This window comes from Triticum dicoccoides, chromosome 1A, assembly GCF_002162155.2.
Source record: "Triticum dicoccoides isolate Atlit2015 ecotype Zavitan chromosome 1A, WEW_v2.0, whole genome shotgun sequence".
NCBI lineage: Eukaryota > Viridiplantae > Streptophyta > Magnoliopsida > Poales > Poaceae > Triticum > Triticum dicoccoides.
Genome location: NC_041380.1, coordinates 192,560,477 through 192,576,523, shown reverse-complemented (window position 1 = coordinate 192,576,523; position 16,047 = coordinate 192,560,477). Strand labels below are relative to the sequence as shown.

At 40.6% G+C, this 16,047-nt stretch overlaps 1 protein-coding gene across 1 annotated transcript; it reads left to right on the top strand.

Annotated features, from left to right (window-relative positions):
* The first annotated feature begins 3,641 nt into the window (after positions 1-3,641).
* Positions 3,642-15,684, top strand: LOC119266398 (ER membrane protein complex subunit 1-like). The gene is made up of 12 exons (XM_037547778.1): positions 3,642-3,878; positions 4,539-4,666; positions 4,759-4,821; positions 7,185-7,306; positions 7,393-7,508; positions 7,589-8,396; positions 8,919-9,650; positions 9,752-9,973; positions 10,235-10,330; positions 10,419-10,613; positions 13,847-13,960; positions 15,065-15,684. Exons 1-12 carry the CDS (start codon positions 3,766-3,768, stop codon positions 15,323-15,325), a joined length of 2,970 nt encoding a protein of 989 aa, XP_037403675.1. The 5' UTR covers positions 3,642-3,765; the 3' UTR covers positions 15,326-15,684.
* Positions 15,685-16,047: the final 363 nt, after the last annotated feature.

Genomic DNA, 16,047 nt, shown 5'->3' with positions numbered 1-16,047 from the left:
GAGGGCCCAGAGATACCTCCCCGACAATCGGAGTGACAAATCCTAATCTCGAAATACGCCAACCCAACATGTACCTTTGGAGATACCTATGGAGCACCTTTATAATCACCCAGTTACGTTGTGACGTTTGGTAGCACAAAAAGTGTTCCTCCAGCAAACGGGAGTTGCATAATCTCATAGTCATAGGAACATGTATAAGTCATGAAGAAGGGAATAGCAACATACTAAACGATCGGGTGCTAAGCTAATGGAATGGGTCATGTCAATCAGATCATTCACCTAATGATGTGATCCCGTTAACCAAATAACAACTCTTTGTCCATGGTTAGGAAACATAACCATCTTTGATTAATGAGCTAGTCAAGTAGAGGCATACTAGTGACACTCTGTTTGTCTATGTATTCACATATGTATTATGTTTCCGGTTAATACAATTCTAGCATGAATAATAAACATTTATCATGATATAAGGAAATAAATAATAACTTTATTATTGCCTCTAGGGCATATTTCCTTCACTTGTAGCGTTAAACACTGAAGGATTAAGGGTCATTATATCTTGACTAGTAAGTGTGCACGTGCAACACACGTCTATTTGGACTAATAAGTGTGCACGTGCAACACACGTCTATTTGGATTAACACATTATACTAAACTTAATACAAGACAATTTATTCATAAATTTGAAATTTCCCTATAAAGTACACAATCTCTCATTCCCAACTTGTACAAATAATTTGTAATATCGTTTCTCCTTAATCAACATGCCTCCTGTATTAAAAGACCACCCACTTTTTCCAATGTATAAAACTCAAAATTATTTAGAAGATTCATCATGATTCTTCATATGCACACATTTATGCAAGTATAATCACACATGAAATTGTCGCTTAGGACAAGCTAAGGAAGTGTTTCAGTGCCAACAAACTCCAATCAAGAATTATTATTACAATTAAGTGTCAACCACAATAGTGGGAAGAGACATCTATGGTTTGTTGAAAAGAGGAAGCAATTGTCAGATAGAGAAATGTAGAGATGTCTTGACTGCATAAAGTCAGCTGTGAAATAAGACAAAAAAATGCTAGTTGGACCATCTGATTCTACTATTGCACCACAAGTGTCGTAATGTCTGCAAGCAAGAAAAGTGACTTGCTTTATTATGAAAATAGAATATGTAAACCAAATAAAAAATATAGTGATAAATTGCATAATTATACTTGTTATTCACTTGACAAAAGCATTAATATGACAACTTGGAACAGTTCCTTGAGTACTACACATTTCTTTAAGGGCTAAACATTCTGAAATTTTGACAATATAAGAAATATCCTCTCAGTTTGTAGTAATAATGATACGAAGATAAATAATTTGGAAATGGTCTTCAACATGCGTAGGCTACCACTTGTAAAAATAACAGTGGCGAAAAAAGGCCAACAAATGCCGGTTTAGAAAGAAAAAACTGCAGACATGCTTCCAATTTTAGCAACTCTAGTGGATAAAACATACCTTACCTCTCAAGTCAGGAAATAGTCAAATGGGAGATGAAGTCATAAGGATCATGATTTAAGATATTTGGAGAAACATGGCTGGTCTCTCTGTATGATGCGAACTCGTCACTTCTACCAAAGTGGTCGTGCGTAGTATGTAATGTAGAGTGCAATAATAAAATGAAATAAATGATATGAGAATTTACCATGACCACAAAATATCCTACATTCGTCATCATCATAATCAACATACATTTTTTGCTTCTCTTGTATGTGGTCCAAGTTTTCTATCAGGAAAACATGTTAACTCAACTGTAAATAAGGATGGTATGAAAATGCGCATGTAAAATTACAATTGTCATGTATCTGTTGGACAAACAAATAACACTTATGCAAACTTCAGGTTTTTTAGTAAAAGTTATGCGAACTTTAGTTTCTTTTCACTAAAACTTATGCAAACTTCTGTTTTTTTTTTTCCAGTATAACGTAATTTCATGACTGCAAGTAAGGTCTAGGTTCAGTGAATTTGTCTGTGAGTTTAATGTGTAGTCGTGAGTTGGCCATGTAACAACCGGTAGTCAGTACTTAAGAAAACAGGGATATCTATCACAGGTACGCCAAAATCGGAGAAAAAATAAAGAAAAAAAGAAGGCATTAGTTGCCTGAAACCCAACTGTGTGTGCTCCAGCGCTCCTCTGTTTCTTATTGCCTCATCTCTAGTTCTTGTACTTCTAGATGTGTCACCACCGGCGAGGTAGCGATGACAGTAAAAAAACAACACTCGGTACTTACCTATTAGTGCATGCGTGCGACGCGTTCACGTGAAGGCGAACGCCTCCGTCGTTAAAGCCTACGAGCAGCCGCGGTGACCGTGTCCTCTCACCAGCTAGGCGGCATTGTCGACGCAGGTGAGTCAGTCGTCCAACTTTGAGGCGGCGGCCTCCACGCACCAGGGCGTGGGGAGTTCCAACGTCCGACGAAGGTAGGATGTCTTTGGACGACATCGTCCACGCATGAGTACTGGACAAGCGTGTCCAACGGAGCAGCACGCGTCAGAGTTGAGGGAGTTGGCGGTGGCTTCGGGCGAGTGAGATGGGGCCGTGATTAGCTTCACCTGCTGCACAATGGCCGAGACCAGGCGAATCTACATGCATGGCCCGCTTATACTGGTCCAGGATACCCAGCGTTGCCCCCACTTGAAGGGCGTCGGCGGTGGGTGGTTGTCAGCGTGGGTGTTATGGACGCAGCTGAAGTCGACGCGGATGCCGGTGGTTCCGGGAGAGCATGCCCAGGACGTGGACGAAGTCGTTGCAGTCAGTAGAAGAGTGACCTGGCCTCTAGGCAGAAGACGAAGGCGGCGACGACACGTGTGTGTGTGTTCGGAGGAAGCCGCAGCTCCTCCTCGCGTGTCTCCCACTGTGGCTTGCGTGGGTGGTGGGCTGGTGACGGCAGGCGACTCGCAATCGCGATTCCCTGATAGGAGACGATAGAATGCGCTCGTGATTAGTTTTCTGCTAATAATTAGATGCGTTCGTGATTAGTTATCTAATAGGATGCATCCGTGATTAGTTTCCTAATAATTAGATGCGTCTGTGATTTATTTTCTAATAGGATGCGCTCGTGATTATTTCCTAATAATAGGATGCGCGCGTGATCATTTTTTTAATAATAGGATGCGTCTGTGATTAGTTTTCTAATAATAGGATGCATTTGTGATTAGTTTCCTAATAATTAGATGCGCCCGTGATTAGTTTCTTAATAGGATGTGTCCGTGATTATAGTTTTCTAATTGACCAGGCACTTTCATATTTTTCTTCATGGTGGAGTACGGTCAGTCAATGTAAATTGCTAAGTGCACACAGAGAACATATTACGTTAAGGCTAGCCGTTAGATTGAGTTTAGTGGGATTAATCATGCGGTGGTCATGTATTCGTGTATGTTTTGTGGGGTGCATTTATAGAAGATAATGTTTGCTCTTTTATAAATAGTATAGATGATGGATGGTTCTGATTGTTTGGATCTGCCCTTCTTTTTTTTATAGGGATAGTAGATAGATAGATAATTTTTTTTCCGTTGCGCACACGGGCACTGTGTTAGTAAACCGAAAGGGAGGAAGTAGTTCTCAGAGAAACACGAGCCAAGCCGGCCGCTGGTACCTAGCCCCCTACATCCCAACTCCGCTATGAGCCTATGACTCCAATCCCTGAACTCGAGCAGTAAACGACACCACCCAGACGGCCCCCTCAGATCAGAGGTCGAATCCGAACCCCGTCGGCGATGGCGCCGCCGCCACGCCGCCTCCTCCTCGTCCTCCTCGGGTTCCTTGCCGCTGCCTCTCTAGCTACCCTCGCCGCGGCTGTCTACGAAGACCAAGTCGGCCTCGCTGACTGGTACGTTTGCCTCGCGCCACTCCCGTAGCATAGATCCGATCCGCTCCTCCCGCGCCTAGATCTGATTCGCCTAACACGACGCAGCGGACCTTCGACTTTATAGTTCGGATGCTGTTTCACTGTTATGGAGGAGTTACACGCCATGGCAATGTAGGGTTTTCGAGGCTTTTGGGCCTTTTGAGTGATTTCTTCTTTGTTATATCTGGAGCTACTTGTTCTAGCTACCAATTGAGTACTATGCGCGTGACGATCATGCCGGCTGTTTCAGCCTCTGGTGTTGGCTGCGCTTCCTGCAGATCAGATCAGATTGCGTTCTGGAACTTACTGGTTTGAGGTTCTGTCGTTGCTTTTGCGGACAAATAGAAGTGTCAGACAGACCTCAGCCAAAAATTTCATTGTAGATGCACGGCTTTTTATGGACATGCAGTGTATTAATCCAGTAGATGACTTTCTTTTAAGAACAATATATGGACCATGAAGTCTAGCCGGCGCTGTGTTGGTTTTATTTCAAAATTTCAGTAAACCACTGTGGATTTCACTATCCAATCGTTCATTGCTTGGACATTGGACCTCTTAACGCCGCTTCTATTTCTCATTAGCACCATGCAGTCTCTGGGACTAACCCTATTTCACCATTTGAAAAACTGATGTTCTTTGCAGGCATCAGAAGTACATAGGCAAAGTTAAGCAGGCAGTTTACCACACTCAGAAGAGTGGGAGGAGGCGTGTCGTGGTCTTGACAGAGGAAAATGTGATCGCCTCTCTTGATCTTCGTTCAGGAGATATATGTCAGTTCTTCTTGTCACTTAGTTTCTTAAGGTGGTCTGCCACTATGCGCTACAATTATATGTGTCTTTAACATATGTCGATTTTGATGCAGTTTGGCGCCATGTCATTGAGAAGAACAACCCCATCGACCAGCTTAGTCTTTCAGCTGGAAAATGTGAGTCTACATTTTTGCTTTCATCTGGGACACCTTCTCTTAGAAGAACAACATTGTTGATGTTGTCTATTTTCATGCATTTTATTCTTTTTCTATTCCTTGTTGATAGGAAACATATCCTTTGAGGCCAGTTTTATTCTTCTAAAAGTTATATGTGTATTCCTAAGTATGTTTATTTTTATCTATACTCCAAACCTTTATTTGCATGTGCAGAATATCTTTCTTTAGCATCTCTGTTTCAGATGCCTGTTCGACTTTGGTACTCCCTCCGATCCTTTTTTCTCTGTGTATAACTCCAATCCCGCATACCAAGGACAGCTACAATCTAAAAAATCTGGACAATTTTACCCTGGAGCGAGTGTGGTCTGCATGGTAGAAATCTTGCACAGTTATAACAGCATCAGCCTTTGATTGGCTCTCCTCTCCTCGTTTCCCTCTCTGCATTTAATTTTGGCGCCCGCGTCCCTGCACGCATGATCTCTATTGGCTAATCTCTGCACACATGCGAGCCTTTGCTCTTCTGGCGCAATTAGTGTGGCTGGAAATTAGTACGGCCGAAGCGGAGGGGTAGGGGCACACATGGAAACCAGCGGATAAAAAAGGGAACACGCAGACTATTTAGGGAAAAACGAGAAAAAGTTATGCGCAAACAAAATAGGAATGGAGGTAGTATCCTCTTGTGTTATTCACATAACCCCAATATATACTTACATACCAGTAAGAACATGAATCAATGAGTATACTCGAGGTACCAATTAGCCAATAGGGATGCATATAGGTCCACTTACAAATAAGAAGGTAGATCTATACAGAATATCACTCAGGTATCCTTGACTATTAATACTACAATAACTAAAGGTGAGCAGCATGATAGCTGCATGTCAGAGGTTCTAGTTCAACACATTGTTTTGTTGGCGTGGAGAAGACAACAGTGGAATGTTTACATCTATTGGTTACAAAATTTTCACAGAAGTGTTTAAGCCCAAGCAATGCAGATTAAAAAGTTCACTCAGAGCAGTGCAGATTAAAAAGTTCACTCAGAGCTACTCGGGAATTTGTCATGGTTACTCACCGCGGAATGTCATGTGGTGGGCCTTGGAGAAACACAAAGTCCCAACAAAGTACATCACCCTCATCGAAATATTTTGAGAAGTGTTAGAAGTAATGGCAACACTGATGACTTTCCATTTAAAATAAGGACTGCACCAAGGGTCAACTTTGGGCCCTTATCTTTTTTGCTTTGGTGATGGATGAGGTCACAAGGGATATACAAGGAGATATCCCTGGTGTATGCTCTTTGCGGATGATGTGGTGCTAGTCAACGATAGTCGGACGGGGGTTTATAGAAAGTTGGAGACAGACTTTAGAATTGAAAGGTTTTAGGCTCAGTAGAACTAAAACTGAGTACATGAGGTGTGGTTTTAGTACTACTACTAGGCACGAGGAGGAGGAAGAGGTATAGTTAGCCTTGATGGGCAGGTGGTACCTCAGAAGGACACATTTCCACACTTGGGGTCAATACTGCAGAAGGGTGGTGATATCAGTGAAGATGTGAATCATCGAATCAAAGCTGGATGGATGAAGTGGCACAAAGCTTCTGGCGTTCTCTGGATAAGAGAGTGCCACAAAAGCTAAAAGGCAGGTTCTATAGGAAGGCAATTCGACCTGTGATGTTGTATGGCGCTGAATGTTGGCCAACTAAAGGGCGACATGTCCAACAACTATGTGTAGCAGAGATGCGCATGTTGAGATGGATATGTTCACACAAGAAAGAATTGGGTCTGGAATGATGATATACGTGATAGATGGCACTGATTGAAGAGAAGCTTGTCAAACATTATCTGAGATGGTTTGGGCATATTTAGTGCAGGCCTCCAGAAGCGTCAGTGCATGGTGGGCGGGTAAGGTGTGCTGATAATGTCAAGAGAGGTTGGGGTAGACCAAACTTGTCATGGGAGGAATCCGTAAAGAGAGATCTGAAGGACTAGAATATCACCAAAGATGTAGCCATGGACAGGGGTGCGTGGAAGTTAGCTATCCACATGCCACAACCATGACTTGAAAGTTCTCTTATGGCTTTCAACTCAAGCCTACCCCAATTTGTTTGGGACTGAAAGGCTTTGTTGTTGTTGTCGTTGTACTCAACCTTTCAGTGAACATGAGGAGCTTAGTATTTTTTCTTTTGAAAAGCCAAATTGTGTTGGCCTTTTCCCTTGGTGGTGGTATTAAGAATACTTATGTCATGAAGTGTGATTGCCTGTGATTTTGTCACTTGAGTATCAGTCAACAAAGCAATTACTGTCCAAATTGTTTATGTGCTGCAATATGATTTTTGAACCATCTGTTTTTTGACATGTATTCAGATGTTGTTACTCTTTCTTCGGGAGGTAGTATATTGAGGGCATGGAATCTTCCTGATGGACAAATGATCTGGGAAACCAATATTCATACTTCCACATCATCAAAGTCGTTGCTGCATGTTTTGGTTTGTATTAGCGATTTGTGGATAATAAGACATCTTTTTCTTTGTATCACCTATTCAGAATTATCAATCTCATTTTTTATGTGCAGTCAAACAGTAAAGTGGTAAAGGATAATTTGGTTTTAGTTTTGGCTGGACAATGGATTTATGCTGTATCAAGCATTGATGGAGTCATTTCTTGGGGAAAGGAGTTCACACATGACGGGTACGCATAACTATGCCCCTTTGTTACTTGTTCAGAACATCAGGAATACAGTAATAACTTGCACTTCAATGTCTGTGCAGCCTAGAAATCAAGCAGGTTGTTCAATCACCTGATAATGATATTGTCTATGTTGTTGGGATTGCTGGTTCCTCAAAGCTTGCTGTTTATCAGTTGAATGCTAAAACTGGAGAGATAGTAAAGGATGCCCAAGAGTCATTGCCTGATGGATTATGTGGTGAAATATTACTTGGTTCCAGTAATGTGTTGGTAGCACTGGATGAGACTAGGTCAGCTCTGTTTATTGTTGATTTCAAGGGTGAGAGCATCAGCTACAACAAGGTGCAGATTTCAGAGTTTGTTCAAGACTTTTCTGGGACGGTCAAACTTCTACCACTGATATCTAATGGTATCATAGCTTTGCAATCGTCTTCTACTGTTTCTCTCCTGAAGCTTAAAGGTATGGATGGGTTGGAAGTAATCCATAGCTTTGACCAACCAGCCTCTGTGAGTGATGCTCTGACAATAACAGAAAAAGATGAGGCCTTTGCTGTTGTGCAACATGTGGGTTCTCAAATTGAATTTATTGTCAAAGTTACAAGTGATTTAACCAATGAGATTATTAGGGAGAAAGTTGATATAGATCAGCATAGAGGCAGTGTACAGAAGGTCTTCTTGAATAATTATGTTCGCACTGATAAATCTCATGGTTTCCGGGCTCTGGTTGTAATGGAAGATCATTCCATCCTGTTAATTCAACAAGGTGCGGTTGTCTGGAGCAGAGAGGATGGACTTGCTTCAATTGTTGATGTAATGACTTCTGAATTGCCTGTTGAGAAGGATGGTGTCTCAGTTGCGGATGTGGAACACAATCTCTTTGAATGGCTTAAGGTAATCATGGCTAACTAATGTTTATCTCCATGTTTTGGATATTTCAATATGGACTACATACAGACTGAAATGAGTGAACAAACAAACTAATATGTGTGTACATACACCCGATTTAGCAAAAAGTTAGAACACCATTTAACAGTGATCGGATGGAGTATTTCAGAATGCCTGTTATTGAAACTTAGTAGATCTTCTGTCAATCCTGTAGAATTTATTGACATGCATTTATGTTTGCTGTACAGCTTTCTTAGCTAATGGTAGCACCGGTTAGGTAATACTCCCTCCGTTCCAAAATAGATGACTCAACTTTGTACTAACTTTAGGACAAAGTTAGTACAAAGTTGAGTCATCTATTTTGGAACGGAGGGAGTAGTGTGTATTCATCCACAATTCTTTTTCTGTTCATTGTGTGTGTGCTACCACGACTTAGGCAACACTACAACCCGCAGCAAGGTTTTGACATTTTATCGCATGTGCTTCTCAAAATTCATGTATGGCACTTGACTCCTGATTCTTGTATAGGGACATGTGCTGAAACTCAAAGGAACTCTAATGCTTGCTAGTGTTGATGAACTTGCTGCAATCCAAGCATTGAGAGTCAGAAGCTCTGAGAAAAATAAGATGACCAGAGACCATAATGGATTCCGCAAACTTCTTATTGTATTGACCAAGGCTGGCAAAGTGATAGCTCTGCATACTGGAGATGGCCGTATTATCTGGTCAAATTTGTTGCCTTCCCTTCGTGCTTCTAAATTGGGCGAAATGCCTTCTGCCTTGAGGATATACCAATGGCAGGTACCCCATCACCGCGTTATGCGTGAGAACCCGACCATACTTGTTGTGGGAAGATCTGGAGCCAGCTCTGTTGCTCCTGGTGTCCTCTGTATTCTTGATTCATATTCCGGAGAGGAACTCAACTCTCAGAGCTTTGACCATTCTGTTGCCCAAATTATCCCATTGACACTGAAGGATTCATCTGAACAGCGTCTTCATCTTATTGTTGATTCCAACTCCAACGCTCACCTATATCCAAGATCTCTGGATGCCCTTAATTCATTTATTAATGAAATGTCAAATCAGTATTTCTATTCTGTAGATATTCAGAAAAATGCTATCAGAGGGTATTCATTACAGAAATCATGCGACTTCAATTCGGATGACACATACTGCTTTAGCACAAAGTTGTTATGGTCTATCATTTTCCCTTCTGATGCAGAAAGGATTTCTGTCTCAGAAGCACGAAAGATGAATGAGGTCCGTTTATTTCCTCTGCTTGCTTCAATTCATATTCGGTGGCCCAACATCTTTTATTACAACATGTTATAACATAGTCTTTGCTTTCTTATGTCCTAAAGGTTGTTCATACTCAAGCAAAGATCATAGCAGATCAAGATGTGATGTATAAGTATTTATCAAAGAACTTAATTTTTGTTGCTACGGTGTCTCCTAAAGCTGCTGGTGAAATTGGATCCGCGGCACCTGAAGAAGCTTCACTCATGGCATATCTCATTGATGCTGTCAGCGGACGCATACTACACCGTGTGACCCATCATGGTGCACAAGGCCCTGTACATGCCGTGAGTATAACTTGGCTTTTTATTGTTGGCCCTAATCTCGTCAGTCAGAATTTGTGCATGAGACTGTTATACACTATTTCCATCTTTTCACAACATATTCGACATGCTTGAATTGCTACACATCTCAATTACACACGACATTTATATCTTAAGGCACGAAGATATGCTATCTGGAGTATCTTGCGCATGTCTATATATGTTATTTTAAACCACTCTTCTTTACTAATTGTTAACATGCTTATTTCTTTTTGCGTTATCAAGGTTGTCAGCGAGAACTGGGTTGTCTATCATTATTTCAACCTCCGAGCTCACAGATTTGAAATTGCAGTGATTGAGATATATGATCAATCTAGGGCGGTATGGCTTGTGCACATTGTTATAATATAAGCTCATTTAGCATATTTTTTGGTGTCGGTTGTATTAACTTCACTAAGTGTTCACACAGGACAACAAAGATGTATTGAAGCTCATACTTGGGAAGCACAATTTGTCTGCACCCATGACTTCTTATTCCCGACCAGAGGTTATGGTGAAATCCCAGTCATACTTTTTTACTCATTCGGTGAAGGCAATGGCAGTTACACAAACAGCCAAGGGTATCACTTCCAAGCAGCTTCTCATTGGCACGATTGGTGATCAGGTCTGTTGTCTTGATTTTCATTTTCACTGCTATTTACCTGGACAAGTCATTGCACATTTTTTGCCCTTTTTGGATGTGGACATGGTTTGTATGGCACCTCATATATATCCTTCCTACCTTATGGGAAATTGAGGGACCTCCTATCAGCTGGTCTTCTTACCATCATTTAGAATCTAAATGTTTCCATTCTGGATAGTTGGTGCAAATGATGTTTCTAATTTGATCTCTTATCCAATACAAACAAAAACATGCAGTGCTTTGTCCCTAAAAAACATGCAGTGCTCAGTTGATCAATTTTTACTTTTGGATAGTTGCAAAAAAATCATTTCCTCTTTTGTTTTGGAACCTCAAATGTATGATTTTACATGTTGTGTCTCCTTTCTGTTTTTGTTGAAATCCCATGTCCACATTTATCCACTGGCAGTGCTGTCAGAATGATGTGTTATGCATGATGGTGGTTCACCCTGGGTGCTGTTTGCACGTTCACCTTCGGTACTGCTCATGTGTATTTTACGCGCGCATGGCCGTTGATTAGCTTGAAAAGCATGGAAACTTAGCTTTGTTACCTCTGTCCCAAATGACTTGTCTTAGATTTGTGTAGATACGGATGTCTCTAACACTAAAACGTGTCTGGATACATCCGTATCTAGATCAAGACAAGTAATTCGGGACGGAGGTAGTATTAGTCTAAAAATCACGGATACGGGGACACGGACACGGCGACACGCATAAGGGGACACGGGATACGGCATTTTCCAGAAACAACCCATCGGGGACACGGCAAGTATATATAAAAATAAATATAAATATGCCATGTAATATAGAGTTAAAGACAGGAAAATGTGAGAGAAATACTGCCCCATTTGTTGTCTGTTGCCTCCTATGACAATTCAGTGCTTGATTGGTCATCCAGACCAGGTCCATGTCATTGCAACTTGCAAAACACATCAAAACAGTATCTAGTATTAGTATCAGTCTATTAGAGACATAAATCATAATAATTTGAAGTGGTACTTGACAAACAGTAAAGAAGTTTGCTTACTCAATCTGCAGTGCTATCCAATAGCATTTAGGTTCTCAAACTCCCAACATGAAGCAATATTACAAATACAACCCAAAGAACCAGACCATGACAAATTGACAACATCAATAGTCCACTAAAACTAGCATAACAGATAGGAGCTTACAAGGCTCAGGTGGCCACATAGCAAACAGTTCAAATGGCCTTAGTCTAACAATTCAGGAGTGCATTACATAAATGGTAGAAACATAAAATGAATAAGCTCCTAGGCTGATGGCTGAAGCTTGATGGATAAAGAGACTCAAGTGAGAGAAGCTATTATCTCCTCCTCCAAAGCTGGTTCATCAAGTGACAGATCTGCACCTTCAAGCATACCCACACCACCAAAACTCTCAACTCCATCTCCCCTAATGTCCCACATTCTGCTCGGCCCAGTTTGATATGCTTGAGAATTCCTTGAAAGCAAGCGATGGTTGTTGTGTGTGAACACCAAATCAGAAGCTCGAGCAGGAGTAAGCTTGTTTCTTGCAGCACTATGGATGAAGCCATAGGTACTCCAGTTCCTCTCGCAACAAGAGGAAGAAGCCGGCTGCCCAAGTATCTTCAAGGCTAATTTTTTTAACAGCCTTGTGCTTACTCCATGAGTGCCCCACCATTGCTTAGGTTCAAAGTCAGCTCTATCTTCAATAGAATCAGGATTTTCAAAGGAATTCATGAAAAGAGCAAAATCAGCAAATTCTTTCTTGACAGTTTTGAAATCTTCTTGATCTGGATAGAACTTCCGAAAGCATTTGTTTCTCATTTCAGTAACTTCACTATCATCATTGGGGCAGATGCGGCCAGGAACTTCATTAATCCAACTTGGACTATAGTACCTGTGATATGAAGTTATGAACTAAGTAAAATCGGCAAGCACTTGAACACTAAGAACTTGAAATGACAAACAACATGCATGTGGTAGTTTGCTACTTCGGTGGCAATTGCCTTTAGAAACGTCAATAAATGAGCGAGCAATATATGCAACAAACAGGACCAAAAGACAAACAGAATTAGGCAGCTACTACTATTTTACCTCTCCCTCGGTGGCAATTGCCTTTAGAAACATTGGACCACCTTCTGTCACAGCCATGAAGTTTAGAATTGGTCGCCTTTGAGGATCAGACCACCCATCAGTCACAATAGTGACTCCTTTGTAAGGCCGTGTAGACTTGATGGGTTCTAGGCTCCTTTGAACGTGCTTCTTCTCTTGGTCAAGAAGGGTTGTCCTCAATGAATTGTATCCAGGAGGCACATACCCACCCAAGCTAGTGTTCGCAAGAAAACTGATGGCTGCCTGAAAGTTAGGATTCCTTGCAAGATTGAATGGAAGCCCTGCAACATGGAACAACAAACAAAGTTGAAAATTTACCATGCTTAAATAAAAAGAACAGATTGTGATGCAGTGAACAACAAGCAAAATTCCACACCTGCAGTGTAAAACATCCTAGCAATATGAGCATCAGCTTGTTGTCGAACCTCAGCATTAAAACTATCTCCAATAGCTGTTTGCTTTCTCTTTCTTGATGGACCAGAATCCACATAGAGAGGCAAAGGAAGTGTGTGCCTAGTTATACCATGTTCAATGAGTTGATTTGCTGCCCTATCCTCCTTGCAAAGCTGTTCAAATGCAGGGTGTGTAATTTTATCACAAGTTGCTACATCCTTCTTTTTAATCTGAAGCAGATGAGCCTTCACTCTTGAATAGGCGTGTCACCGTGTCCAGCCGATTCAGCACGGGGATTCGGCAAGTTTGGCCGTGTCCGTGCTTTTTAGGTATTATTAGTTTGTTTACATGGGTTGGAGAGATTGTTTCTTTGTGGTCAAGTCATCCCTAGGAAGCTGTATCACATCATTTAATCAATGAAAGACGGATTGAACAAAGCTACCATACTTCTCTTCTGTGACCAGTTGCCTTTCTCGCACATGTTTATCTTTCATTGTGAAATAGATTAACAACACCACGTGACTGCACTAATAAGATTTTGTACCAACATAGCCCCAGGAAATGTATGCACCTTAACTCAAGCCTGTCAAGTTCGATAGCATCTGCTTATACAATACATGTTTGAAATGAACACATTTCGTCTTTTTAAACAAGATATTTGGCTATTTAATATGAAGTCAGTCGCAGATGCTTGAATTAGATTCTTATGAAACATATTACATATTGCAGGTTTTGGCACTTGACAAGCGCTTTCTTGACCCACGCCGTTCATTGAATCCTACACAACAAGAGAAAGAAGAGGGTATTATACCGTTAACAGATTCTTTGCCTATTATTCCACAGGTATTTCTATTGTCATGATGCTCTAAAGTTTTACCTTCACATATATTCTTGTGATAATTATATCAATGCACTGCATCTGTGTTCTTATAGTTGTATCACTGTTACAATATAAAAGCACTAATTGGTGTTATCATCTTGTCATGATGAAGTTGTGCAATGGTATTGCTTTATAGATTATAATTTTCGCTTAGTGTGGTTGCATATATTATGCTTCGGTTACAGGTTTAGGACATTGGCTTGTTTCTATTTGGGTTTGGTTAAGTAGTTGGTTCGATCCACTGTTGCTAAGATGTAACCTTCCCCTTCTGTTAAATAGGGGCATTCATATCTTTTTATTTGTGTAGAACTGTTAAACTCCAAATAATGGTTAAAGAAATATCAAGATACAAGATTATACTCTTTTTTCATGAGCTATGATGGGCCGGTCTCCCATCTATTTACTATAACAAGTGTCTACTGAAGTTCCAATCTTCAGTTTAAGTTTCAGAAACTTCAATAAAACATGTATCCTCTGCTGCTGAATCAGTTAATCATTATTGTGTATGATAAAACTAACATGACTTCTTTTATTGGGACATAGGTAACAATTTTTTTTTTGAAATTTGGACATAGGTAACTTTGGTTGCATGGTTAAATATGATTCTTCCTAAAAGTAAAGAAGACATTGATGATTTCAGAACCCAGTTCGTTTATTACTAACTTGTGCAGAACAAAGCTAGTTTATAAAGTCTATGAACGTAGTTTTCTCATTAACTTTTGGTTATTACTAACATTGCTTAAAAATTACTTGGACAACTCGCTTAAAGTGTGTAAAGGGGTCCTTTGAATATCTCTTTCCAGCTTCATTTAACTACCAATCTCTTGCACACACTTCCTTGCCTCATGTCTTGTGCTTGATATAGTGGTGTATGTCATAATATTTTGGTCACATGTTGGCATGCTTGTTTTGTCAAAGGTCCACTATTTTCAATACCTTGTGCTTAATTTGATGTTCTATGTTGGGCTAATTGGTCATTATCCATCTTATATATTTATGCTTAATATGATGCTGTATATTGAGCTATTTGGTCATTATACATCCTGCTTATGTGATTTTTCCTGCAGTCCTATGTGACGCACTCTCTTCAAGTGGAAGCACTGCGAGGAATTGTTTCTATTCCGGCAAAGTTGGAGTCCACTACTCTTGTTTTCACTTATGGTGTGGATCTCTTCTACACTCGGCTTGCACCATCAAGAACCTATGATTCACTCACGGATGAATTCAGTTATGCTCTTCTTCTAATTACTATTGTCGCATTGGTTGCTGCTCTTTTCGTTACTTGGATTTGGTCTGAGAAAAAGGAATTAAGAGACAAGTGGAGGTAATTGAGGCCTCAATGTTGTGATGCAAATGAAATTTCCGGCCCTAGTCGACATCCTTATCTTTGACTTTGTTAGTGCTAGGGTTCGTTTCACTTTTGACTAGGCTATTATTTTTGTAACATTTGAAAGTGAAACCTGTTTCCTGGGATGACACTGCATAAGGTACTTGTGCAATTAGAAATCCTGGACATGACATCACAGAACTGGCAGATCACGCAGGACTCCTAATACGTTGTAAAATGTACCACAGCGACCAAACTTTCCACCAGAATGTTAGCAGTGCTTTGTAACTTATTGAAGTTCTCATGTTCAACTTGCACCTTTTTCTGAGTATAAATAACATTTCTCTCCTCCAATCTTGACATTATTTCTGTCGTTGATATGTGATTCTCACGATTATGGTTTCTTTTGGGCAAAGAAACCTGTCACTCAGAAGGTGATGTAGCAATTGATCAATCTGTCGCTGTTTCTTGACAGGGTGATTTGATTATTTGCCACCACTTACTATGGACTTTGACATTTTGCCACTCATTACATTGTAATTGATCTATTGCCACTTCTTAGTTTGCACTTTGATCTTTTGCCATTTCTTAACACAAAAACAATACTTGCAAATCATAGAAAAAATGGATGCAGAAAACCATGGACAAATTTACCCTTGAGCTCAGCCCAAACGGGGATGAACTTGAGCTGACAAGCCAGCCGCTGCCGCCGTCGCCGCCCCT

What these genes read in the sequence shown, in the direction of transcription:
- LOC119266398 (XM_037547778.1), top strand. Translation starts at nt 3,766, where the DNA reads ATGGCGCCGCCGCCACGCCGCCTCCTCCTCGTCCTCCTCGGGTTCCTT. An exon ending in TCTTCGTTCAGGAGATATAT is followed by an intron (nt 4,667 to 4,758) that starts GTCAGTTCTTCT and finishes ATTTTGATGCAG; the next exon opens with TTTGGCGCCATGTCATTGAG. An exon ending in TAGTCTTTCAGCTGGAAAAT is followed by an intron (nt 4,822 to 7,184) that starts GTGAGTCTACAT and finishes ACATGTATTCAG; the next exon opens with ATGTTGTTACTCTTTCTTCG.